We start from the raw sequence: 26330 nt of genomic DNA on the forward strand, positions 1-26330 counted from the left end.
ATGGGAAAAATGAATTATGAGTTATATCCTAACTAAACATTTTTATTCTCAGAGACCCATTTATATGAATAAATCTTTATTCTTTCAGAAATTTACTGTAGCAAGCAATCTGATTGCTGCTTAGATTAATAATGGGGATTACTCTATAATACTATAAACTTATTGACTTATATCAACAATATAACTGTCTTCCAATTTTTAAAGGAAATAGATATATTTTTATTTAGAGCAGGGATTTTCAACCTTTTTCATCTCATGGCATACATAAACTAATTACTAAAATTCTGTGGAACAAAGAAATATATTTTTTGTCTATTTGACCAGAAAAAAGGTATAATTTTTATTTCATTCACACCAGACAGCTATTACTGTGTTGGCTATCATTTTTTTACTTGACAATCTAAGGGGGGGGGCTTTTTTCTGCCAAGGGCCATTTGGATATTTATATCATCATTCTCCAGCCATGCAAAATTATCAACTTAAAAATTAGCAATGAAAAAAGCTCCTGGATTTATTGAAATTCAAGTCCTGCCTGCAGTTGCCTAGGCAGGGCCAGACCAAATAATATATGGCCCTCGGGCTGGACATTCCCCACCCCTGCTCTAAGGGAAAAGAGGTTAGTGTCCCTGACTAAATAGGCAGGTATTGCGTGTTTTCAAAATTCTTGCAATACACCATTTCAAAATTGCTGATTTAGAATAATAAAATTAGGTTACTAAACCCACCATTATTGAAAGTAGACAGTAATAGAATGAACTTTTATCTTTGAAAGTGCTTGCTCTGTTTACCAATTTCTTCTTTTCATTCCCTCCCAAGGAAATAGTCTACACTTTAAAATTTTTGTTTTATTTTGTTCTCTTTAACTTTTTTTATTTGATGATCATTTTGTTAGCATAGGCTAAATATCTTCAGACAATCAATTTTTGCCCTTCAATTTTGAAGGTAATACTAGAGTTCAGTTTTATGTTTTTAGGTGTCTTTGAAAGCCAAGATATGTTTATTGTAAATTAAAATTCATGGGCAAATGAGTGCCAGTAGAACTAAGAAAAGGATTAGAACTTATCTTAAAATTTTCTTATGGTTATTTGGGAATTTATCAAAAGACATTTTAATTTTCTTTTGAATCTTTTTCACAAGGACTTTTCTAGATGGCAGCTACACTCCTCCCACCTGCCTCTCTCTCTCTCTTAGAAATAGACCTAAGAGACCATTGAGTGGGAGAAGACAGAGAATTACTATAACCCATTCTTACATATTAATAAAGTACATTTTAAGTTTTAATTAAGCACAGATAAAGAGAATCTTAGGTAATTTATGAAGTATAATTTTAATTTTTAATTTTTATTTTTTTGATCCTCACCTGAGGATATTTTTCCCATTACTTTTCACAGAGAGTGAAGGGGGGCGGGGAACATCGATGTGAGAGAGCTACATCAGTTGGTTGCCTCCTGCACTCGCCCCACCCGATATGGAGCCTGCCACCAAGGTATGTGCCCTTGGCCAGGATCAAACCTGGGACCTGACAGTTTGCGGGCTGACATTCCAACCACTGAGCCAAATCGGCTAGGGCTAAGTGTAATTAGTTTTATATAAAATAAGCAATGAAAGCAAGTTGGGTTTTTTTATACTGATATTTGTTAAATGTTTAAGTTCGTTAGCTTTTTTAGCTTTTTCATTTTAATGTTTATATATTCACCCTATAGAAAACTTGGAAAATACTAAAAAAAGAAAAAGAAAGAAAAGAAAAAATTGTGTTAATATATTGGTGGTTTTTTTCTTGCAGTCACTCTACCTTGCATGTGTTTGTATTTGTTATGTATTTGTGGTTGTACTATATAGATAATTTTTTATATAACTTAACCATATAGCTAATTATTCCTATAGAATAGTATTCATTTGGATGTTTATAGTTTTCTTAACCATTCCAATTCTGTTTAAAGGTTTTCATTGTTCATAGTTTACACATTCATTTATTTTTCCAGCCAGCAAATATTTATTGTGTGCTTGCTCTTGCACTCATAATTTGATAAACGTTTTAACATATAAGACTTTTTCAGTGAAAGTAGGATAATTTCTTTAGCATAGATTCTCAGAACTGAATCTTATGGGTCAAAATGAAGAAACTATTTTAAACCACTTATCATAAGCATTACCAAACCGCTCCCAAAGGGTTGCACCAATCTAATTGACCTTTTGAAATGAGAGTCTGTTTTACTGTACCCTCACTTGTAATATACATATCTCAGCCCCTTTAAGATGAATGTAGAGGTATGGTTAATTTTTAGCATCTAAATATATTACAGGTAGATTATGTAAATTTAAAAAATATGTGTAAATGAAATCCATTCCATAATTTATTTCTGTAGTTTCTTCTACAGAAAATGCTTGAATCAAAATCATAATTAAAAATATATACACAAGAGTTAAGAATAAAGCAAAAACAGAAACAAATGTATGACGAAAATGTGTTTGATTGGAAAGAAAGTTATAATACCAAATAACAAATAATGAGTCAAATTTAACACTGCATAAGAGGGAAGGTAACTGGAAAGAACGCTGGTTCTGTCTTAGGTTTAAATATTTCCTGTGCCATTTATTAGCTTTCTGCTCTTAAGGGACCCCTCTAGCTTGTTTCCCTTTTTGGAAAATGTGGATGATGAAAGCCAGGAAAATCAAGGAAGAAGATTTGGAATACACAGTTACTGTATGCCTCCCCTTTAGGAAGAAAGATTAAAGAGTAGAATATTTGAACAACTTTTATTTATGTAGCTCCAGCTCTCAATTATTGTTACTGTTTTAATGTATTAAGATCTGGTGGTGCTATTTTTAGATTAGTGGGGTTTTCAATTTTATTTTGATAGAATGCTTATACAGAATTTTGTACGCTACTCTGTAAAAAATTATTTGAAGGCTTTTAAGTATATCAAGCAGTAAAGTAATAGCTATAGTAAAACATGAATAAAATTAGTAGAGAAAGATTATTTTAGTAACATGGCAGCTGGAAGAAAGATTAGCCAAGCCATCTGTGAATTTAATTACAGTATAACGTGTTAAAGTGGATTTTCAAACATGAATTTTGCTATTTTAGGTTTTGGAAATGTTTTTGTATTTGTAGTTTAACTTTTGCATGATGTTGGTATTCAGTTCAAGCAAAGTGAAGATGCTTCATTATGTCTCGAAGAAATACCATAGTTATTTTCTCACCTTGCTTTCTGCTTTACCTCTATAGCACACAATTCTTTTTTTAATCCTCACCTGAGGATATGTTTTCTGTTGATTTTAGAGAGAGAGAAAGGGGGTGAGAGAGAGGGAAACATCTATCAGTTGCCTTCTTTATGCACCCCAACCTGGGTCTAACCTGCTACCTTTTGGTGTACAGGACAATGCTCCAACCAACTGAGCCAGCCAACCAGGGCCACACACACTTTTGTTTTGCCCTTATAAACACCTAGAACTGTTGCCTTTCAAAAAGTTCAATATGGAACAAGTGAAATCTTGTATTTTCAAGTTTATGAAACACTTAATTGCTTAATAAAATGTTATATTGTAGGGCAGTGTAGGTGTTTAGAAAATAGAGAGCTAGTGAAGTGTAGAGGGAAGAACTTCTACCACTGCAATGAGCTGGGAGAGACAGTTATTGAGAAGAGGAGCAATGGATTCACTAGACAGTAATAGTTGTGTAGTGTGGTTTTACATTCTTTTTTTTTTTTTTGAAAAGCTGTGGATTCATGATTGTATCTATATTTACCTTCACTTTTCCAAAGAATTCATTGTAATAAGCAAAATAGATAAAAGAAAGTATACCTGCATGAATCTAGAAAGCAAGATAAGGACTTTTATTAAGATTGTGGTATTTTGAATTATACAAAAATTTATATTCTGCATGATTGGTATTTTAGGTAGAATCAGTTAAAAATAACTTAAGAGGTAAACAGCATGGAAGCAAGACTTTCCCCAAAAAAAGTAAATTACTTTCAATTGTTTATCTCTCTTAAAACCATCTTTTGTGTATCAGATAAGTAAATGTTTGTTGAACTACATTTTATAATTTTAAAATAAGAATCTCATACTATATTTTTTCAATTTGGGAATCAAAGATTTCAGAAATCTAGCATTTGCTAGAAAAAAATGGACCAATTGTAAGGATTAGATGAAATACTAAATTTATAAAAAGGAATACTAATAAAAGAACTTAAGAGGAAATGTCAAATTTTCACTTTAAACATTGGTACTGACATTATTTGTAACACTTGAAGCTTAGAGGAAATAATGTTTGTTAGAGAACATTTATTATAGACTTAAAATTGAAATCTGCTTTGAATTTCTCTCTCTCTCTTAAATGAATTTTGAGATGTATAAAGCATTTAATGGGGTATGTAAAGTAGTTCAACTCTCTCCAAGTTGAACAAAGTTGTTAGGGCATAAGACCTCAAATTCTTAAAACCTGTCAGGACCTTACTTACTTCTGTGGCCTCTTCCCCTTGTTCATCTATATTCTACCTGTGCTTCCTTCAAACCCTTAATTATACTAAGCTCTTTCATACCTCCAGCCCCTGTATGTTTTCCTTTTGCCTGGAACAACCTCTCTACCTCTTGGGTAACTCCTGTTCATTAAGCTTTGTGACTTCCTGAAAGAAGCCTTCACTGACTCCTTGTCTTATCCTCCGCAGACCTGTCTTTCCCTGTTAGAACCCTGTTCTTTCATACCTCTTCTCTTAGGGTGTAATCATATATCTGTTTGTTTACTTGCCTACCAGTGAAGTGCAAGCATCTATCATAGTGCCTGGCTAATAGTGAACACTAATAACTAATTGTTGAATGATTAAATTTTTAAAATTCAGTAGCTTCATTCCTATTAAAAAATGGGCAGAATACTTGAAAGAATACTTTCCCCAAGACATACAAATGGCCAGCAAATATATGAAAAGTTGCTCAACTTCACTAGCTATAAGGGAAATGCAAATCAAAACCACAATGAGATACCACCTCATACCTGTTAGAATGGCCATTATCAGTAAGACAAGAAATAAGTGTTGGAGAGGATGTGGAGAAAAAGGAACCCTCATATACTGCTGGTGGGAATATAAATTGGTATAGCCACTATGGAAAATAATGTGGGGTTCCTCAAAAAATTAAGAATAGAGCTACCATATAACCCAGCAATCCTCTTCTGGGTATCGACCTGAAAAAAATTGAAAATATGTATTCGTAAAGATACATGTACCCCTATTTTCACTGCAGCATTATTAATTTTTTAAAATCTTCACCCTAGGATATGTTTATTGATTTCAGAGACAGAGGAAGGGAGAGAGAGAAACATCAATTGGTCCCCCCCATACACGCTCCGACTGGGAATCGAACCCAGAACCTAGGTATGTGCCCTGACTGGGAATCAAACTCTCAACCTTTCTGGTATATGGGATGATGTTCCAAACAACTGAACCACCCACCGGGGCATTGGAACATTATTCACAATAGTCAAGACATGGAACAACCTGTTTCCTTCGTGGATCATTGGATAAAGAAGATGAGCCCTCTTGTGTCCTATTCCTGAACTCACCTATTACTGTAACTGTTCTGTAATTGTTAGTTTACTTGACTGTCTCTTCCACTAAAACATAGTTCCTTCATTTTGTCTTTGTAGCCCTAGCACCTAGCACATTACCTAGAATACTGATTGCTAGACCTTCAGGAAATGGTTAATGATATGAAGAATTTTCTTCACAATCATCCATTTCAAAGACTTCAATCTTAGGGCTTTGAATAGAAGTGGACATTTGGAAATTGTTCTTCCTAATTTATTTGATGCATAGATACACAAGTGAATAGTTAAGTTAAGATTTTTAATAAGTGGGCAATTTTTTAATATTACAGTACAGGACATCTCATTGTTGACTTGACTTGGTACATCTGTGGTGACTATTCAGGAGCCTTCTCTTTCTTTAAAATTCAGTGAGTATGCTTCCAGAAGTCATATTCTGTACCTAGTTTAAAAAGATTACTATTTCAGATTGTGTGAAGATACACTTTGGAAAATATTTTAAATCCCAGAAAGTAACCTAAATATATATCTAGAAAGATTAAATTGGAGGGTAGTTACCAACCCTTGATTGTCTGTAGCCTCATTTCACAGATGTGCCCTAAGGATTTTTTTTCTTTTTTTTTTTTGGTTAACCATACCAGGAAGGACAAGTAAATTTTAATAAGCAATTTTATTAAACTGATATTTATTGTTCCAGCATGTAACACTCTGCTGTAAACATTATAAAAGGAAAAAGAGGGCAAACACAATTTGTAACTTAGTCTAATAGAGATGAGTCAAGTGCACATATAAGTAACACTGTACAGAACGAGGTGAAAGGTACAGCCCAATGCCAACTATATGCAGAAAGGGGAATGTTACACCAACCAGTGGCTAACTGGAGGAAAACTCAAATCCTCAAATGCTGGCAGGGGTATGGAGTAATTGGAACCGTCATTGTTGGTGGAGAGGTAAATTTTCCCACAATTACTTTAGGAAAATGTTTATCATTTTCTTATAAAAGTAAATGCACACCTGCCCAGAAATTCCATGCCTAATGTTTACCCAAGAAAAAGGAAAACATATGTTCTAAAAAGACTTGTACCAGAATATTCATAGCAGCTTTATCTTAATAGTGGAAAATTTGTAAAAACCCAGGTTTTTATTAATAGGAAAATGAATAAACTACTAGGCAAAAAGCAACAACAACAACAAAAAACTACTGATACCCACAGCTACATGAATGAATCTCATATATATTTTGCTTAAAGAAGTCATTCCCAAAATAAGAATGTGCTCCGGGATCCCACTTAAATGAATTTTAGAATGGCAGCATCTTACTTTTTTTTTTTAAGAATACTTTATTGATTTTTTACAAAGGGAGGAGGAATGAAGAAGAGAAACATCAATGTGAGAGCGTTACATTGATTTACTGCCTCCTGTATGCCCCGCTGCCAGGGATTGAGGCAGCAACCCAGGCATATGCTCTGACTGGGAATGGAACCAGCAACCCTTTGGTACATAGGACAACCCCCAGCCAACTGAGCCACACTAGCCAGGGCATATCTTTTGTAGTAGAAAAAAAACAGGAGTGGTTGTTTCAGGGCAGGGGTTGGAGGGAGGAGGGTTCATTATATAAAAAGAAAACTAAACATATTAAATTCTACTTAATTATACACATGCTAAAGTATTTAGGGAGATAATTTACTAGTTATACTAATTTCTACAGTTTTATACCTTTGGTACATTTCACAGTAGCTAGATTACTAGATGGATGAAGGAATGACAAGGTAGGTAGATATGTGCCAAAGCAAGTAGTAACGTTAATAGTAGAATCTAGATGGCAGATATATAGATATTCACAGTAAAGTTCTTTCTGCTTTGCTGTATGTTTGAACATTTTTATAATAAAGTGTTGAGGAAAAGAAGGGAATATTACATGTGGGAGGTAGTATCAGGGAAGTATTTTTATGTTTTATGTGATTTAAGGGATGTAAAGGATTTTTTGGAGGAGGGGGCAGTTTAGGCAGAGGTGTGGGAAAGCATTATAGGAGGAAGGAACAGCATTAGAAGAAATACCAGGGTAAGAATTAGACTAATGAGTAGTTCAGTATGTCTGAAGCATAGGGTAAAATATTGAAACATGAACATAGAAAAGTAGAAGACATTTGTGTAAGAAGTCATTAGGAATTTTTTTTTTAGGAATGTAGGACATTTCTTCCTCTAACCAAAGGAAAGGAAGAAGTGGGATATGAAAATACAAGAACTCGAATATGAAAACAGTGAGATTCTTAGAAAACCACCGTTGATCATTTCAGTTTTCTTGATAGAGTAAGAGTATATAGCTATTTGGTATTTATTATAAGTGGCATTGTGGAGCAGTAGGGTTTAATATTAATGGTATCTTAGAGACACTGAAGCAGTGGTAAATACAATGTTATAGGACTTCAGCCAAAAGACATGTAAGAATAATCTGACCTAAAAAAATAACTGGAAAATAAGCATTACTTACAGGACTGATACCGATGTTGCAGAATCCACACACTTAGCCCAAGTACTTTCATTTATTTGGGAGAAGTCCTCACATAGTTTCTGTGTACTTTTATTTTAGGTTCAATTTTTTTAATGTTTGGCACATTAAGAGCTATAAATTAAAATGATGATATTAATTTTCATTAAAGAGGAAGCTATCATAGATTAAAGTGGTGACAGATGAAAGCAAGATAGTGGGCAGAAAACCTATTAAGAGCAAATATTCCCACAAAGCATTTTAGGTATCATTTTAGCTGCATAAACTATTGGCAACAGGGACATTTGTTGTAAAACATCAGAGTTTAATAGTTGATACCATAATGAGTTAACAGAGAAAAGTTAAATTACTTTTTTTGTACTTGTTTGAAATGACAAAGGAATGTGTAACAGACTTAAGGAAGATTTCCATCAAAAGTTTGTTTTTAAGGAAATTTCAGTGATTAATGTATACTCTTTATGTATTTTAACTTTGTGGATTTGATCGTAATATTTTGCAGAAACACTTCTGAGATTACCTTGAGAATATATTTAAGTGAAACTAGAATAAAAAAACAAAACCTCTCATGGTAGTTTGGTACCTGTGTTTCATGTATTTTAAGGTTATTAGATTTGACTTCTGTCTAGGCGTTTCCATCCATGGGAATCCCAAGGCCTTATATGGTCAAGACTTAGCTTTTAGACTTTCTGTGAAATGCAAGGCACCACTCCAAAAAAGAAAGAAAACCAGAGTAGCTGGCTTTCACTTTGTCTTCTTTGCTCTCTTCTTGGCTGCCTTTATTACCACAGTAGCTAAATTACTGAGAACTTTATGTGCATTGGGAGTCTGTCTTACTAGTAGAAGGAATTCCTTTTGTGGCAGTAGTTTTATGCTCAGTTGCTAATGCTATTTATTGGTTATGTAATTTGATTTTTTTAAAGGAAACTTAGAGGCAGTTCTGGTTTATTTTATGTGGGAAAGGAGGGGATCATATCTGCATGTGGTGCAGTGGGAATTGTAGGTTTCATTAATGACAGGTATTAGAGAAAGTGAAAGTGAAATTATTTGCTTGGAGGCTTTCCTACCTTAGAACTCCTGTTGGTTAGGAGATGTAGGGTTTGAAAAAGGTGAACATTCAAGTGATAGCCAACAAAGGACTACTAAGACATTTACTTATTTCTACACTGGTATGATGTTTTCAGCCCTAGTCATCTTCGCTTTGAAGAATGTGGTGGTTGTTTTTTTAGTGGTTATAAGTATCACTCATTTGTACATTTAACTTTAAAATACTTTAATATTTTGTAAATATTAGATTTCTTAGTATAAATTGCACATTTTTCATGTAGGAAAAGAGAAGGTATCATTCCCCCTAACATAATAAGATTGCAAAATGTTCTTTCTGTAACTTATCCATCCTCCTGTAGTAAGTCAGATATGACATGGAAAAATTAATTTCTCTAATATTGTTATCTACAGATGACAAAGAATCAGCAACCTATTTCTGAGTCTTACCAGTAAAGCTAAAATCATACTTGTAGGTCCCCCCATTTAACATTTGATTACTGTCATTTGTATTCTAGATACTGTTATGAATACATAATTGGGTTCTTGCCTTTGAGAGCTCATAGAATGGTGGAGGCAAAATGAAACGGAAATGAATGCAGAGTAGAAAATTACAGTACAATGTTTTAAGTGTGTTAGGATAGGTATGTTCAAATATTACAGAAAATGGAAGGAGAGAGTGATTTAACTCTGGTTGCATTAACATAGTCTGGGAAAGGCCTTAGAAATAAAGGATTAAGATGATTAAAAGAAGACTAAATTGAGGAGCAATCTGTTGGGTCCAGTATTGTCTCAGCCATTACTCAGGTGTGTTCTTTTGTCTTCTTCCAGAGAAGTTATCAAGTCGCAAACTACCTTAGTTAATTCTAATGACCAAAAATAATTGAAATTTTATTATCAGGTTACTTTTCTTTTTCCTTTTTTTTTTTTTTTAATGTCTTTATTGCTGTCAGAGAGAGGAAGGGAGAGGGAGAGGGAGAGGGAGAGAGGGAGAGAGAGAGAGAGAAACATCAATGATGAGAGAGTCACTGATTGGCTGCCTCCTGCATGCCCCCTACTGGGGATCGAGCCTGCAACCCAGGCCTGTGCCCTGACCAGGAATCAAATCTCGATCTCCTGGAACATAGGTCATGTTCAACTGCTGAGCCACGCCCACCGGGCTCAGCTTACTTTTCTTGGCAATTGGACTCAACCCTCTCCTACCTCCAACTTGCTTTTTTGTGATAGAGCTAAGAATGTGCTTTTTATAGGGTTTTTAGCACTGGGTTTTATCTGAAGTCCTTTTTTATAAATCCTTACCTGAGAATATTTTTTCCATTGCTTTCCAGAGAGAGTAGAGGGACACAACTGGTTGCCTCATGGACTTACAAACCAAGTATGTGCCCTTGACCAGAAATGGAACCCGAGACCCCTCAGTGCACGATCTGATGCTCTAACCATGGAGCAACACCAGCCAGGGCTGAAGTCCTTTTATTTGTCATGTCTGCCTTAGCAAAATTTTGTAGCTCCTGTCTTTCTGGCAGAAGTATCTAGTGTCAGAGTCTTTTAGATAGCTGGAGAACCATCCCAATGGAATTTTCTTGGATCCATGTAGTTATTGATGCATAAAATCTGCATACAAAGTTTTTTCCCTTAAAGGTGTAAAATAGTATAATATTATGAAATTATTAATTTATTATCAGTTATCTGTATCTGAAAGAGACTTAGAATTCACAGTGCAGTGATACACACATTTATTATATTATAGATAGATTATATGTATGGGATGATGATTACCCAGACTGTGTGCCTCAACTTGAACATAAAAATTGATGTTGATAATAAAAATAGATGTTAGTGGGAAAGGGATTTGTTGACAAGTTCTGCTGCTGTTTTATTCCAGTATTTTTAAATTTAATTGTTAAGAACATTCATGTTGAAGACCATTTACTAACTTTTCTAGTTCAGTAGTTTCATGGAAACAGTTGGAAATATTGCAGTAAATTTTTGTGATAAATTATCTGTAAATGTAGAAGTATTGGCATCTTTTTATAACAGTTTGGGGAAAGTGATTAAATGAGTGATTTATGCAACACAAAATTATACATATTCCTTTCCCTTGATGCAATGGATTGTATAATTGCTATTCATATGCCTTGCCTCCTCAAAAGTAAACAGTGAAAGAATAATAATTTTTATTATTTATTAAAAGGTTGTTATTTTACACCTTTTTACTCATCTAGTACAAGTACTGGCACATTATCAGGTGATTCTTGTTTGTTTATTCTGAAGTTATAATTTCAGATTGTTTTGGAATTCCAAGAAATGGAGGATGGTTCAGTGTTAGAGCTTTAAGTTTGTGGAAATGGAGAGATTTAAATTTAGATAACTTTAGCTTAAAGAACTGATGACATATATAAGGGGAGTTGGAACACAGATGAAAAGACAGATTAGAGATTAAGTAGAGAAGGGAACGTGATGCTTGGATACATGCAAGCTAAAGCAATGAAAACTGGTATATAAATAAATGCATTCTATGTTCAGAAATCTAGCAATGTAGCCAGTATTTATTGCAGCATAACAGATTACCCCTAAACTTAAAATACTAAACACTTATTATCTCACATTTTCTATGGTTCAGGAATTTGGATGTGATTTAGCTAGGTGTTTCAGGCTTAAAGTCTCATATGAGATTGCCCTCAAGCTATTGGCTTGGACTGTGGTCACATCTGAAGGTTTAACTAAGGGGGCTTCAAAGCTCACTCATGGGATTATTATTGGCACGCCTTGCTTCCTTGCCACATGGGCCTGTCAGCATGACTGCCTCTTGATGTGGCAGTTGAGTTCATCCAGGTTGTGAGTGATTCAAAAGAGGGCAAGAGAGAGAGTTAAAATCTAATCTCAAAAGTGTTATCTCATCACTTCTGCATCTTTCAGTCTGTTAGAAGCAAGCTACATTTGGTCCAGCCCACACTCAAGGGAGAAGCTTACACAAGGGTGTGACTACCATGAGGCAGGGATCATTGCCTTCTTAGAGGCTACCACAAGAAGCAAACTAAACTAAAATAATTTTTATGGCATTTTACATACCTCAATTTATATTAGTAAATACTTAACAGTTGTTTCCTATTTACTGTGTCTTGCTTACTAGAAACTGTTTATTTCTCCCTTTCTTACTGTTCAACAGAACACTTGAAAATGAATTACGTGTTTGCTTGGTTTTTTCCCCTCTGCTCTCCATCTGAATGTTTGGTGCCCCTCTTATTTTGTGACTTGAAGTTAACATTAACTCCTGCTTCCTTAATATCTCTATCAGTGGTCCCTGAAATGCAGAGTAGCTTGGTAGTCTAAAATGGAAAATAATATTTGCTTAAAATAACCAAGTAAGTCGAAATGGCTCAGTTGGTTGAGTGTTGTCTCCTGCACCGAGAAGTTCCGGTTCGATTCCTGGTCAGGGCACATGCCTGGGTTTCGGGTGTTGTCTGTGGTCAGGGAGCTTACTGAAGGCAATCGAACAATGTTTCTCACATCAGTATTTTTCTCTCTCATCCCTCCTCTCTCCCCCTTTCTCTTAGCATGTCCTCTGATGAGAATTAAAAAATAATAGGAACCAAATAAGATTTTTTTTTTCAATTTCCTTCCCCAGGAAAAATATCACTTCATCATATATTTTTTGCTGAAGCATATCTGAATATAGCAGAACAACTACCACCACATTCTCAGCTTGTTAGACACACCTTTGTCCATTCCTTTCTGAAAAGGGTGCAGGAGTATAGTTCTCTTCCCTGATTTTATTTCTCCTATTCATATCATGGCATGATAAAAAAATTGTCTCTTCCCAAACCCCTCCCCTTTTTCCCCAGTTTGAAGTTATACACGCACACATCTAAATTTCCTTAAAATTTAACATTAATTCATGAAGTTTCATGAAATAATTCATGTATTCTAGTATGAGGAGAAATAGATATTAGAGAGGACTTGTCATTTTGTAATTTTATCTATGTATATGTTTATTTCCGATTACACTATGAGTTTATTGCAGGCAGGGTTTGGCTCTTTTTAAACTTTGAGCTGAGCACTGTCTTGTATGCTAAAAGAGCAATAATAGTTACGTAATGGATGTTGATTATCCGTAACTAACCATCATTCATTTAGAGAACATTTCAGAATTTCTCTATACAAATCCTTTGACATACTTTTATTTAAAAGGACACATATTACATAACTATTTTAATTAGAATGTATTAAATTTAATTTGCCAGAAGGAAAACAACAACAGAATAATGGTTAAATTTTAGTTTTTTTATAACTAGAGAGCATTTCCTTAAACATTTTTTTAAGGTTAAGAAAATAGGCTATAAATACGTAGTAATAGGATTTTTTAACCCACGTTCCAATTTTAGAAAGATTCTAGGAAAGATTAAGGAATCAGCACATATATTTTTGCTCTTTTCCCCCCTCATTTTGTTAGCCATATTATTATTTCTACCTTGCTAGAATTTATAATGTTTACATTCTTTTTATTCACTTACTATGAGTCTTTTGACCATTTTGTCTTGATTTCTGAATTTATTTTGTTCTTTTCATTGGCCAGATTTTATTCTTACATAGGGTTTATCATCTTATCTTTGATCTTATGTTTTTTTAGTACGTTAATAAGTAGCACCAAAATGTGCCTTTTTTCCTTTGGTTTGTCAAGTCGTACTTTCTTCCACACAGTTTTCTCTATCTGGATATTTGCGTACTTTCATACTTTTTTTTTTCTTTTTCGTTTTGTTTTGTCTCTCCTTTCTCAAATAGTCATGGTTCCTCAGGTTTGAGATACGCTTTTCCTTATCACATTTTACATATGCTGCTTATGCCATGTTGTTTATTTTTCTAGCTTTAATTACCATGGATATCAGTGGGAAGTTCTTTAAAGTGGAAATTCTTGGGGATCACCCTCAGAGATTCCGATGCCTACTCTATTTCTTCCAAATCTTCAGTACTCTGCTTAAGTTCATGTAATTTATCCTACCTCTTTTTGTTATTGTTTGTTTAGTTATCTGTCTTGCCTGCTGGATTCTAAGCTCTGTGAGTGCAGAATTGTGGTTTGTATCCTTTACCAGTGTATTCCTAGCAACAAGCGTCTGTTTATAGTGGGCACTCAATAAATATTTGTTGAATTTATGAATAATCTGTGCTCTTTATTGGCCACATATTTTGCTGAGCACTGAAGAAATTCATCAAGAAACAGTTAGGTGGCTAACAACTATATGAATCTTTTCATTTGTTTTGGAAAACCATAATTTTATATACTCTCTATAGATAAGCTTTTGGAAAATAACTCAGTGACTTTAATATTTTGGCATATATTTTTCCAGACTCTTGATTGGGCATATCAGTGGCAAGAATTGTATCAGATAATGCACACTCTTGTAACCTGTTGGTTTTTAAAATTTTAATTGAATAAAATAGTAAGCAGATACTTTTATTTGGTCCCCCAAAACTAAATTATTTTCTTATTAGTATGTATGCATTGATTAAACTCTCTTAATCAGTTTGTGACTATGTCTGATAAAATTCAACAAGGAAACCAGTTGTCTGTAGCTACTTTCATATCTATCTACAGAGTTTAGACAGTAATGAAACCTGGCAAAAAATTAATTTTCCCCCAAAAGCTCTCCTCCTTTAACTCCTCTCTACTTATATACTACTTACTCTTCCTTTATTACTTCTATATTGGTTATATAAATTGCTTAGTTTTTTCTTCTTTATTTGCTTATCTTAATATCCTAAGTAGATTATGAGCATCCTAAGGGCAGTGCTACATGACCATTTGTTTTACTTCATTAACAAATATGTAGGTATTATGGGGTATATAAGTCAGTTTGCATTCTTAAGGGACTATAATCTAGTTGGCAGAAAAGATTGGAACACATGAAACAATAATAAAGGCATCATGTCTCACACAGTACTTGGTGTAGTTTTATGTACACATACACGGTAGGTCATAAATGCCTACTCCTTAAGGAGAGGTTGGCATTTTATTTTGATTCATTCTACATATATTTATTTATGTCAGGCACTGTGCATAAAGGAAACAAAGAGAATATACTCTCTAGTGCCGATCCTTGAATCCATCAAAATAGGTGACTAAATCTGTTATAAATAGTAGGCAATCAATGAAAAAATTATTTGTAAGAAAATGATCCCATAGTCGATACTTTTTTTTATGTCCCTAAAAATTCTAATCGCTAGAGGAAATTGTTCTTTCCTTACTAAGTCCCCAAATTAAAGTGTTAGCCTCTAAAGAGCTAGGTTTAACTTAGTACTGTTCTTACAGATATTTATCAATAAAGGAAATAACAATGCTGTGTAATAAGAGTAGATAAAGGGCAAACTTTAATCTTTGAATATGGTTTAGAGTTTTTGGCATTCTCATTCAAGTAGTTAGTATTTCTTGGGTGAAGTATGAATGTTTAAGCAGTACTTAGGTTACTTTTACTGTAGGAACTTTCATTCTTTTCTTTTTTAATCTCAAAAATGGTTTTTCAGATTTTCTTATGGCCTATTTGCCATGTCTAGTTTATTCAGTCCAAAAATATATATTATATCTTCTGTATTTTCTCTAGGATGCTATATATACATAAGTCTGAACTTTTCTTCTAGCCATTGTATATAACCTATTTTGAATTTATTGTTCCATAATTTTATCATTTGAATATATGAATTATGAGGACAGGTTTTTATTTTTACATCTAGGTTTCCTACTTGTTTATATGATAAAAGAGGTAAAAAATTTAATTAAATGCAACGCTGAACTTGTTAGCTGTTTTTATAACTAAATATAACATGACCTCCTAAGATTATACATGCTCTTTTATTTGCCAATCTTAATGGAAGACCAAGGTGTTTGTTTTTTATTATTTAATATGGGAGTACTGCTTGGAGTTTTCCATTGTTTTTCTTGTATAAACCATACCCGTAATTCCTCCTTTGATATGTCCAAATTCAGTTTTCCTTAAAGTAGAAGAAAACTGACATCTATGTCACTCAGAATGCTTAGGGCATGGGCAATTTTCTAGTGTATCTACAAATTTCTGATCCCACCAGTTGAACAGAACTGAGATTTTCTTACTAAGGAGTCAGAGTCGTTTCAAGGAAGTGGAAATTGATTTAGAGAACTTTGTATTCAAATTAATTGTCTATTATTTATTATTAATTAACTGTTACTAATGATTAGGCACAACCTGTAAGCATTTCAACTAATTGACTAAAATCATGTGTTCACCTAAGTTGCTATAATTACATTTATACAACTAAGTATTGTCTTTTGCCTTATTCTACACTGTATATAATTTGTATGAATGAGCTTATATAAAACTTTTATATATAAAAGTGTTTGAAGGAGGTTTGGCATCCCTAAGATTTTTCTGAGGTTAAAATTTAATCTTCCTCTTAGAAATCATTGGTGAATGGGACTTTTACTGAAAGTAGTGGTACTAAAAGGAATATTTGGCTACTCTGCACCATTCGACTATTTTGTTTTGTAATTTATAGAGGGATGAAAAAGTAAGTTTTGGATAAGAATATAAAAAAGAAAAATTTAAATGATGTAGCACATGGCTTATAATATTGATACAAACATAGTAGCACTATTTGACAAGCACTATTTAAGTGCTGTATATATTAATTCATATATTTTTCGTAGTAAATGTTTTAGGTGGGTACTGTTATTCTCCTTTTCTAGAGGAGACTGTGGCACACAGAATTTTAAGTAATTTACCCAGTGACATCCAGCCTAGTAAGTGGCAGAACTGAATTAATCCAGACAATTGGGCTCTAGAGTCCGTACTTTTAACAAAACCACTTTCATGAAAAGGAATATAACAGTATTAGAATATATTTCAAATGCTGCTAAATTTGTAATTGTGATTTACTCTATTGAATTCCGTAGTTGCTAAACACATTTGTTTTTATCTTTTCTAGGAGTGAAATTTAATGATTTTTTAAAGATACACATGTCCCACCCAGAATCTTATCTTAAAGCCATGGAGACTCTGTCTTTGAGCCGGTGTTGTATAGCTCCTTTATTCAACTTTTTGTTATTAGGCTTCTCAACTTTTTTCCTAAAATGTGTAGGGAACAGAGTTTGTCCTTGAGCTAACTTCCTGAGAAAATTGGTAGCCCCCCTTTAAAATAAAAACAAATGTTTTATATACTTGAACTAGTTTATTGAATTAGTTTACAGCTCAAGTTGACAAAAGCTGCCTCTACCTGGACTTAAATGACAAAAGTGTCTTCACACAGCCATTTATTGTTGGTAATTACTCTGAATATATATTCAAGAAACACTTAAGATAAGCCATGTCAGATAAGATTTTGGAAGTATATTTGAGTTCTGTTTCTTTCCATATTTAGTCAAATTTTTAAAGTCAGCAAATCATGTGTCTCTTAATGTGCTGCATGTCCTAGCTTTTGATTCTCTTAGCAACAGTATTGTTATGGGCATGCTTTGCCAGTTTCTTGTGTATGCTTTATAAGTGTTCAAGAGAATACTTGGAACAATTTACACCACAAAGTTGAGATTCATATATAATATATATTTTGTGACAATTGTTTGTAGCATTTAATTTATATTGAAACATTTCAAAAACTTGTAACAAAATAAACATGTATATTTAACATTAACTGCATTAGGTATTTTTGTTGTTTTTTCTTATGTTACACTGAAAAACATAAATGTTTTTCAAATAGCCAGGTCATTCACCTTCTTAAAATGGAGAAACTTTAAAAATTAATCATTCCTTCTGAAAATCTTTTATCTTCAATGCCCAAGAATTACTCATAAGATAAGACAAATAAGACTCTATTCTGGATCCTGCCTACCTTTATCCTCGCCATGTGTGACTTTGTATCTTCATAGACCAGGAAGTGTTTGTCATTGTTCATACATTAAGCTCAGGTGTAGAGCCGCCTCCAGGAAATATTCCCTGACTGCCACCATTTCTCCTTAGTTCTTTCTTTTTTCTCCGAGCTTCCACAATAAGCAGTGCATGGCTCTGTAATTATATTTATTACATTCCTTTTGATATAATCTTCTACTTGTGTATTTGTCTCCTTACCAGATGGTGAACTTGAGAACTTTTTCTTTAACTAAATGAATAAAATACCACAAGTGTCTTTTTCTTCCAAGTAGAATTACTGATCATAATTTAATCTTAATCCTTCTCTTAATTTTTTCATAGACACTTCTCTACATTCTCTCCCTGAGTGATCTCAGTCACATTGTTTTCATTATTACCTTAATGCAGATAATTCCCAAATTAATATTTTCATCACATGTCTTTTCAAAGATCTGCATATCCAATTGACCACTAGATAATGTGTGGTTGGATAGAGACACAGATACCTATAAATTCAGCATATTCAAAGCTAAAAATTATCTTACTTTCCCCAACCTGCTCCTCTAATCTGTTGTATTTATTTCCATGAATGGCTTCTCTCTGTCCTTCACTCTTCATACTCAGTCTTTAATTAATTTGCACATTTTCTCCTAAGTTTTTTTAATATAGATCTATTCTGAGTAACTGCTCTTGCTCAGATCAGACTCTTCCCTCTTCATATTGCTTCCAGTAATCTTTTCTGTAATACTGACCTGATCATGTCATCCCCTCTGCTTAAAAGCTCTGAATAGCTTTTCAAACATTATCTTGAAATTCTGAAATGTTTTCTACTACTTCCCCCTACTGCTGAATTGAGCCACTATCACTGATGGAAATGTAGCAGGTTACCTGATGTATGAGAGTAGAATGCAGATTTAAAACAACCTGTAGTATCCAATCCGGTCACTTTTGCATTATATGCAGATCTTTTACCTACAATATATTCAGACCTTTTACCACCTAGCCTTATCCTGTTTTGTAATTTACAGATACTTTATACCACTGAATGACTTGCATTTGCTCATTAAACTTCCTTCCAGTTAACTTTCTAAGTGAACAACTTCTATGTAATCTTCAAAACTTTGCTCAAATATGTACTATTTAATGAGACCTGTATGGACCATCCTAGTTAAAAGAATAATACCCTTTTATGTCCCCAGTGATATTTTAAAACTTTCTACCCTCTGCTATTAATGCCTTATATGATCAGTTATTTATGGACTAGTCTCCTATATTATAATATGATCTTTTCCATCCCCTGTGTTTCTAGGGCCTTGGCATATATAGTTTTGAGCATATATAATATGAAGAGTAGCTAAAGAAATTAGGGAGACTTAGCCTTAAAAAGATCTGATAATTCTTAGAGGGGAAAAGTCTTTATAATATTTAAAGGTTATCAGTTAAAAGAGGAATTCCATTTGATATGTGAAGCTTAAGGATTCGTGATAGAAATCAAAGGAAGACACTTAGCATGTACAATTTAGAAAAAGGTAAATGCCTTATACTGAAAATAATAATAGTAGGCTTTCAATAAATGGTACCCTATTGTTTTTTACTTCTTAAATTGAGGTCTAATTTACATACAATAGTATACACAGTTTTTAAGTGTATACATTTTTACATGTGTATATGTCTAAGTAAAAAATCGGAAAGCTAGATAACATTTCCAATCCTACAGAGAGCTTCCTCATGCCCCTCGAATCATTTCCCTGTGAATTTAACCATGATTCTCAGCTTTACCACCAGATATTACATTGTTTTTTATCGTCACCCCAGGATGTGTTCATTGATTTTAGAGAGAGGAAGAGAGAGAAACATCAGTCTGTCTCACGACCAGTGATAGTCACTATTAACCTTTGGTATATATTATATACTGGTTGTTTGTTGCACATATTTTTAGTAAAATTGGACTTATTAGGCACCTTGTTTTGCATCCTTTTTTAAAAAATAATATATTGTTGACATTGTCCCATATCCTTTTATAATCATTTTTTTGTTTGCTTGACATTCTCCATTTTTAAAAGCCAATAATCGTATTTGTATTAGATACATTTATTGAATAGAGTTTTATATTTTTATATTGATAAAAAACAGAATACTACTTTGGAGCCTATAGGAATTAAAAGAGGTTGAAAGAAAAGGAGAATAGAATTTAATATCTATTCTCAAGAAAAATTAATGATTAGCTTATAAATAGGCCTATTATTTCAAGCCACTGTAAATCCTTAGTTATCTCAAATAACATAAACTACTTTCTAATATAATGGAATTTTGATTTCTTCTTTTGTTATTAGATAGCTTTGGTTCTCAAATTTCTCTTACCCCTTATTTAACCACTGTTCTTTGAAAAAAACAGTTCTTTTCCCAAGCAGTGTATACTTAAAGCTTGCTTATAACTTGTTTCAAGAGGAAGAATCATGGATACTTAAAAAATGGTTAACTTGTTAGGGAATTTGACTTCTTCCCTCCACTTGAAAGATAAAGATACCAAAGTACCAAAAGATTAAATTACTTTTCCACAGCCGCAAAATTTGTGACAGAGCCAGAACTAAAGCTTAGAATCAGAAGCTATGATTTCCAGTAAGTGCTTTTTTTACTTTACGTATAAAATACTTTGTCATTAGAACTTTTCTTGACACTAGCTTTGTCATTTTTCAACTAAGAAAATCCTAATTGCTTCTGTGATAGGTAAAGGAAAATTGGTTTTATTTGGATAACAAACACTTAAGTGCCTAGAATGTATGATACCCTATTTCTGAGACTGCAGATATGTGAGAAATACATTAATGAGCTAGGAATATCTGTGGGAAGCAGTGTTAAGTGTGGAAAGAGCTTATTTTTTGGAATCTGAACATGTATGTTAGAATCTCAGCACTACCATTTCCCACCTGTGTGGTTTATTCAAAATACTTAATCTCTTTGAATCTTTGCTTTCTTGTTCATTCATTCATTTATTGAGCCCCTACTACATACCAGGAACTGTATATGTTAATGGGCATGCAGCAAATTCTTGTTCGTATGAGGGTTTTTGTGAAGATAATGCACATAAGTCAGTAAAATAGATAAAGGATCAATCATACTACTTGGCATAAAGTAAGCATTGATAAAAGTTTCCTTTTTTTACTATAGGTTGAGGTTCTCAAACTTTTTCATCTCAGGACCCCTTTATACTCTTAAAAATGATTGGAAAGAGCTTTTGTTTCTGTGGATTGTATGTATTAATGTTTACAACACTAGAAGTTAAAACTGAGGATTTTAAGTATTTATTAATTCATTTCAAAGTAGCAATACTTTAGCCATGTTACATAATTAACATTTTTTAATTAAATAACTTATTATTTTGCTCTTTTTGAAAGCTTCAATTTACCACTGGCAACAAATACTGTTAGTTGTTGTTTTTGAAATGACAACTTACTTTGTTCATTTTCAAGAAAATGTCGGCCAAAAATCCAAGTTAGACTAACTGTAGTTTGTCTAAGTAAAAATGATATTGCATGGGAAAAAGTGGTGGGTTCAGCTTGCAACTCAGCCACACAAGTGCTTTTCGTCAGGGCATTCCTTATGAGAAGTGGTTTATGCGTACTTCTGTCTTGTTCTACAGAATATTAGAAAGATGTGTATTTAAGGGTGAAAATTTAATTATTATTTTTATTTTTTTTGTAAATAACATTCATAAGTAAAAAATAGCTTTTTTCTTTTTAATTAGTGCATAGTGGTGAAGACAGTGTTAGAGTTCCTTTTTTTTTGCCACTGCCTTAATGTGTACTAAGGTACAAGCAGTTTTACCACTAGTGCCTTTACACTTTCAAGTGCACATGTCAGCACAGTGAAAAAAGGAAATAGAACCTTAGTATTATTTTGAAAATGGTTTTGACCATGTCAGCTCCCTGAAAGGATTTCTCCCCCCTCAGCAGACCACATTTTGGAAACCATTGCTATGGAGGGTATTTTTGGTGCTTAATTATAATGTTTTGATTGTTTTCGTTTTAATGAAATGTACTTGTTTTCCTCATGGGGTTGGCATCGTCTAGTCACATACACTACTGTTGTAATGTATCTAAGCAAGGGCTCTTACAATTAAAATTTTTAGTACATTGGCCTGTTTGATGGCAGTACAATCAAAATAGCAGTAGACTAATTTACAGAGAATATATTATAAAAGCTGCAAAGTAGAAATTTTATGTCATTGGTATATATTAGGAGTGTTGATTCACATCTGTTGTAATCTTTGTGTTTTTAGGCTTGCATTGATGACAATGTTGATATGGTGAAGTTTCTGGTAGAAAATGGAGCAAATATTAATCAACCTGATAATGAAGGCTGGATACCACTACATGCAGCTGCTTCCTGTGGATATCTCGATATTGCAGAGTAAGCCAGTTCTGTTTACTTTTATCCAAATACAATTTTAGAGACCTGAGATTTTACAGAAATTGTTGTTAAAAGTAACTGAGTGATATATTACTGTAATTCATGAAAATTATTCTTCCCAGGAAAGAGAATAGTGGTTCTTGGGAATCCAAATATCAATATGAGATCATCTTCCTGTTTCCCAACTCTTTGGCTTTTGTTTGGTATTTTGTATTAATATGAGTAATTGTACCCATGCTTCACTCCCTCATTTTCTTTTGAGTTCATGTATTGGATTGTCAAATGATTCAAGGTTAATATTTAGGAATCCAGTTATCCGTATGCAATTATGAATTGTTAGGGGAAATTAATAATTTTCAATTTGGTTACTTTGCTATAGGGAGAATATGATACATAGTTTTCCAATTAGCCAGTTTATGCTTGCTTAGTTTTCAAATTCAGTAAGAAATAGTCATTGTATTAACTACCTTAAATGAGTGGATGCTTTCCAAGAAAATGTGATTCTTTAAGCTTTTAACAGGAAGTATGGATATCTTGACAGAATAATTTTTTCATTAAGTTTTTTCTTTTTACTATGTATCAACACCATAAACATTTTTGTTGCCTGTCTGCTCACATCAAAGCTTTTCAGTGAGTAAATACTGAATATGGGAGTTCTACTCTATGAATCTCTGTTAGTACACCTTCATGGTTTTATTTCTTTGTATATTTCACACACACCCCCCAATGTATATTGAAGATATGATACTTAAATTTTTCAATTTAAAGGGGAGGCATTGTTTGGTGAAATGAAAGCGCTCTGGCCTTAGAATCAAAAGATCTGCATTGGGTTTTATTACTGACTCTTAACACTAACTGCACTACATCTTTTAGTAATTTGTTTCCTCTTTCTGGGCCTTGATTTCTTTATGTGTAAAATGAGGTATTTTTGCCATTGCACAACAATAGTTGTTCATAATTATAATCATGGTTCTCAAGTTCCTTACTCCTCTCTGTTCTTTTTATGCTCATCAGAGGACTTGGATATCTTCTTGATAGAAAAAATAGCTAATGTTCATTTATCTTTAGCTGTCCTTAAATATTTGGTACTTAGGCTCTGGAGTCAGCTGAGGTGGATTATGAAGGCTTCCTCAATCAATCTCCAGCGGCATGACCTTGCTTAACTTTTATAAGCTTCAGTTTTCTCCTCTGTAAAATAGGAATAATATTTCCCAGGTTTATTGTGAGGGTTAACTGAAATAACTTACCAAGCATAATATTTGGCACATAGGAAATACTATGTGTTAACTTTTTACCATTATCTCATTTATCTCTTCTGGGAAAATGAAAACCCAATTTCTTTAGGAGTTTAATCTTTGTGTTTTTTTTATTTATGCTTCTGAGTTTGAAAAGACAATAATAATTATTCTGAATAATTTCCTATGGAATAATTTCCATAGACTTGATTGATAACCCATTGTGTCACTTGAGATGACTTTAGCTGCAAGTAAGCGTATCAAATTTAAAATTCCCTAAAGAATAAGAGCTCTTGTTAGACAGGATAATATCTACTTTAGAGAAAGGGCATTCAGGTTTATTAAAGTGCTCGATGATATCATCTAGGGCCTGGGGTTTTTCAGTCTTTTTTCTTCTTCTGACTTTCCCAAATATGGACCTTACTCTTACCCTTGTCCCCTCCTCCTCGCAAGATGGTCACCACAACTCCTGAATTGTGTTTTTCCATATGCACATCCCAAGAGCAAAATAAAAACTGGGTGAGCATTGGAAAGTATCTTTTCCATACTCTGTGTATGTCAAGGAGGGGAACCTTTCCCAGAGAACCTTCTGACTGCAGTTTATTTCCCCTTAAGGCACTTAAGTTGGCCCTGGTTGGTATTTGCCTCTTTTCTACACTGGAAAAGCAAGTATCTGGCATATTCAGTTTTTTACATGCCAGTAAATAAGTCTAAGGGGGGTGAGCAGTCTGCTCAGATGTTAATATTTTCAATAGAGTAACTGTAACTTCATTTTTTGGAAGGTGGGATATGGAATATGTGCTTCATAGGACCTGTGCAAACAAGAAAGACCTGTTTTGACCAAGGTTGACTAGAATTTTGCTGATCTAACTACCTTCCTATAGGCAGTTAGAATTTATGGCTGTGGTTTAACGGAAGTGTTTAAATACATAGTTTCTTTGAACCAAATTAAAATTAGAAAATGATGATTTTTCCTTTTTTGCTCTTTCTGTCATATGAATTTTTAAAAAGTAATGACAATGTTTTATAAAAGTTAATTTAACTAGTATATACTTGGTTATTTGTTAAGTGATAGCCCCAAACTTTTCCAAATGTATGATTATTTTTATCAGCATTATCTCTTTCAGCAATTAATTTCACTAATAAGCGTGAGAAATTAATGAAACCCTAGTTTTCTTGGGCCTGGAAAAATATACCATAGTGGGTGGCTTAAGAGATTGGGTGAAGATATCCCCCAAATCAGAGCATTTGTAGGATGAAAGGCCCTAATAATACTAACGTAGTGACAACAGTTAAAAACCAGGAATAACCTAGGAAAATTGGGTCACTCTGCTAAGTGAAGTATTTAGAGTTAAATTTGTTCAAATCCTGGTTCTACATTCACTAACTTTATGCCCTTGTCCAGGCTACTTAACCTCTATGATTAATATTATTTATGAAATAATATGATTATTTGGGGAATAATCAGGCATCTTCCTAGCTCTTATTTCTCATTTTGCTTTCCATGTTTTTCAGTATGTCAATACTGAGCTACTTTTAGTTCCCTAACACTCCCTACTGATTCACATCATAGTTCTTTGCACACAGTGGTTCATTTGCCTCATTTCTACCCTTGATCAGTTCCTACCAAACTGTCTAGATGCAGTTTGTGGAAGGGTCACTTCTTCCAGAAACCTTTCTGATATTCCTAACTGATATTCCTTTCTGATATTCATCGTCATCTCTAACATATCAGTTGCTTATGTGCTTCTTTACCAACTGCATTATGCACAGAATAGTGCTAACTCATCCCTATTAACATGAGAGCCGAAACAAACAGTGAAACAGAGATGGTTTATTTACTCTGAGAATTTGAGGCTGATTAGGATACAGTGAGTTCTAAGTTTTTGACCTTTATTGGAGATAGTAGAACAAAGAATATGAGGTTACAGTTTAGTTTCTAGACATTTAACAATTTCGTATGTGGCCTGTAGTGTAGCAGAAGCCAGTTGAATAGATGAATGATAGTTCTTCATATTCTGGCTCAGTTATTCATATTCTGGCTCAATTATCTCACCTTTTCACCAGGGTAATTACCCTCAACCTCTCCCTGCTTTGAATAAGGTAGAAGTCTTAGGGAAAACCAACAGTAATGTTTGATAATGCCCCTTCTCCAGAGTGGACTAGAGGACTTTTAAATTAAGTGAGTTTGGGAGTATCATGTTAATGTTCAGCATATGCATTGTTTTACTAAATACTGGTGGGTCATGTATTGAAATTGTGTGCATTAACATCATTCTCTTCCTTTGGTGTGCTGAATTGATAGTGTTATGGACTGAGTTGTGTTCCTACAAAATTTACATGTAGAAACCTTAATCTCCAGAACCTTGGAAGGTGACTGTAGAAATGGAGCTTTTAAAGAGCTGATTAAGTTAAAATGAGACCTCTAGGGTGGGCCCTAATCCAGTCTTACTTGTATCTTTATAAGAAGAAGAAACTTATATATAAAAAGAGAAACCAGGGATGTGCACACAGAGAAAAGACCACCAGGCGACACAGTGAGAAGGCAGCCATCTGCAAGCCAAGGAGAGAAGCTTCAGAAGAAACCAGACTTGCTAACACCTTATTGGACTTCCAGCCTCTAGAACTATGAGAAAATTAATTTCTTTCATTTAGACATTTAATCTATGGTATTTTGTTTTGTTAGCATTAGCAAACTAATATTGGCAATATAAAATTCTCACTGT

General features: G+C 33.5%; 1 protein-coding gene across 4 annotated transcripts in view; it reads left to right on the plus strand.

The window, feature by feature from the left end:
• The window catches only part of PPP1R12A (protein phosphatase 1 regulatory subunit 12A), a 129236-nt gene that overhangs the window by 21636 nt on the left and 81270 nt on the right, over positions 1-26330 (plus strand). For all 4 annotated transcript variants that reach the window (XM_087814522.1, XM_016199419.2, XM_087814521.1 and 1 more), the window contains exon 2: positions 22239-22369. In XM_087814522.1, the coding sequence (XP_087670648.1) occupies positions 22239-22369 (131 nt within the window). The remainder of the gene's footprint in view (positions 1-22238; positions 22370-26330) is intronic.

This window comes from Miniopterus natalensis, chromosome 2, assembly GCF_054644295.1.
Source record: "Miniopterus natalensis isolate mMinNat1 chromosome 2, mMinNat1.hap1, whole genome shotgun sequence".
Lineage (NCBI taxonomy): Eukaryota > Metazoa > Chordata > Mammalia > Chiroptera > Miniopteridae > Miniopterus > Miniopterus natalensis.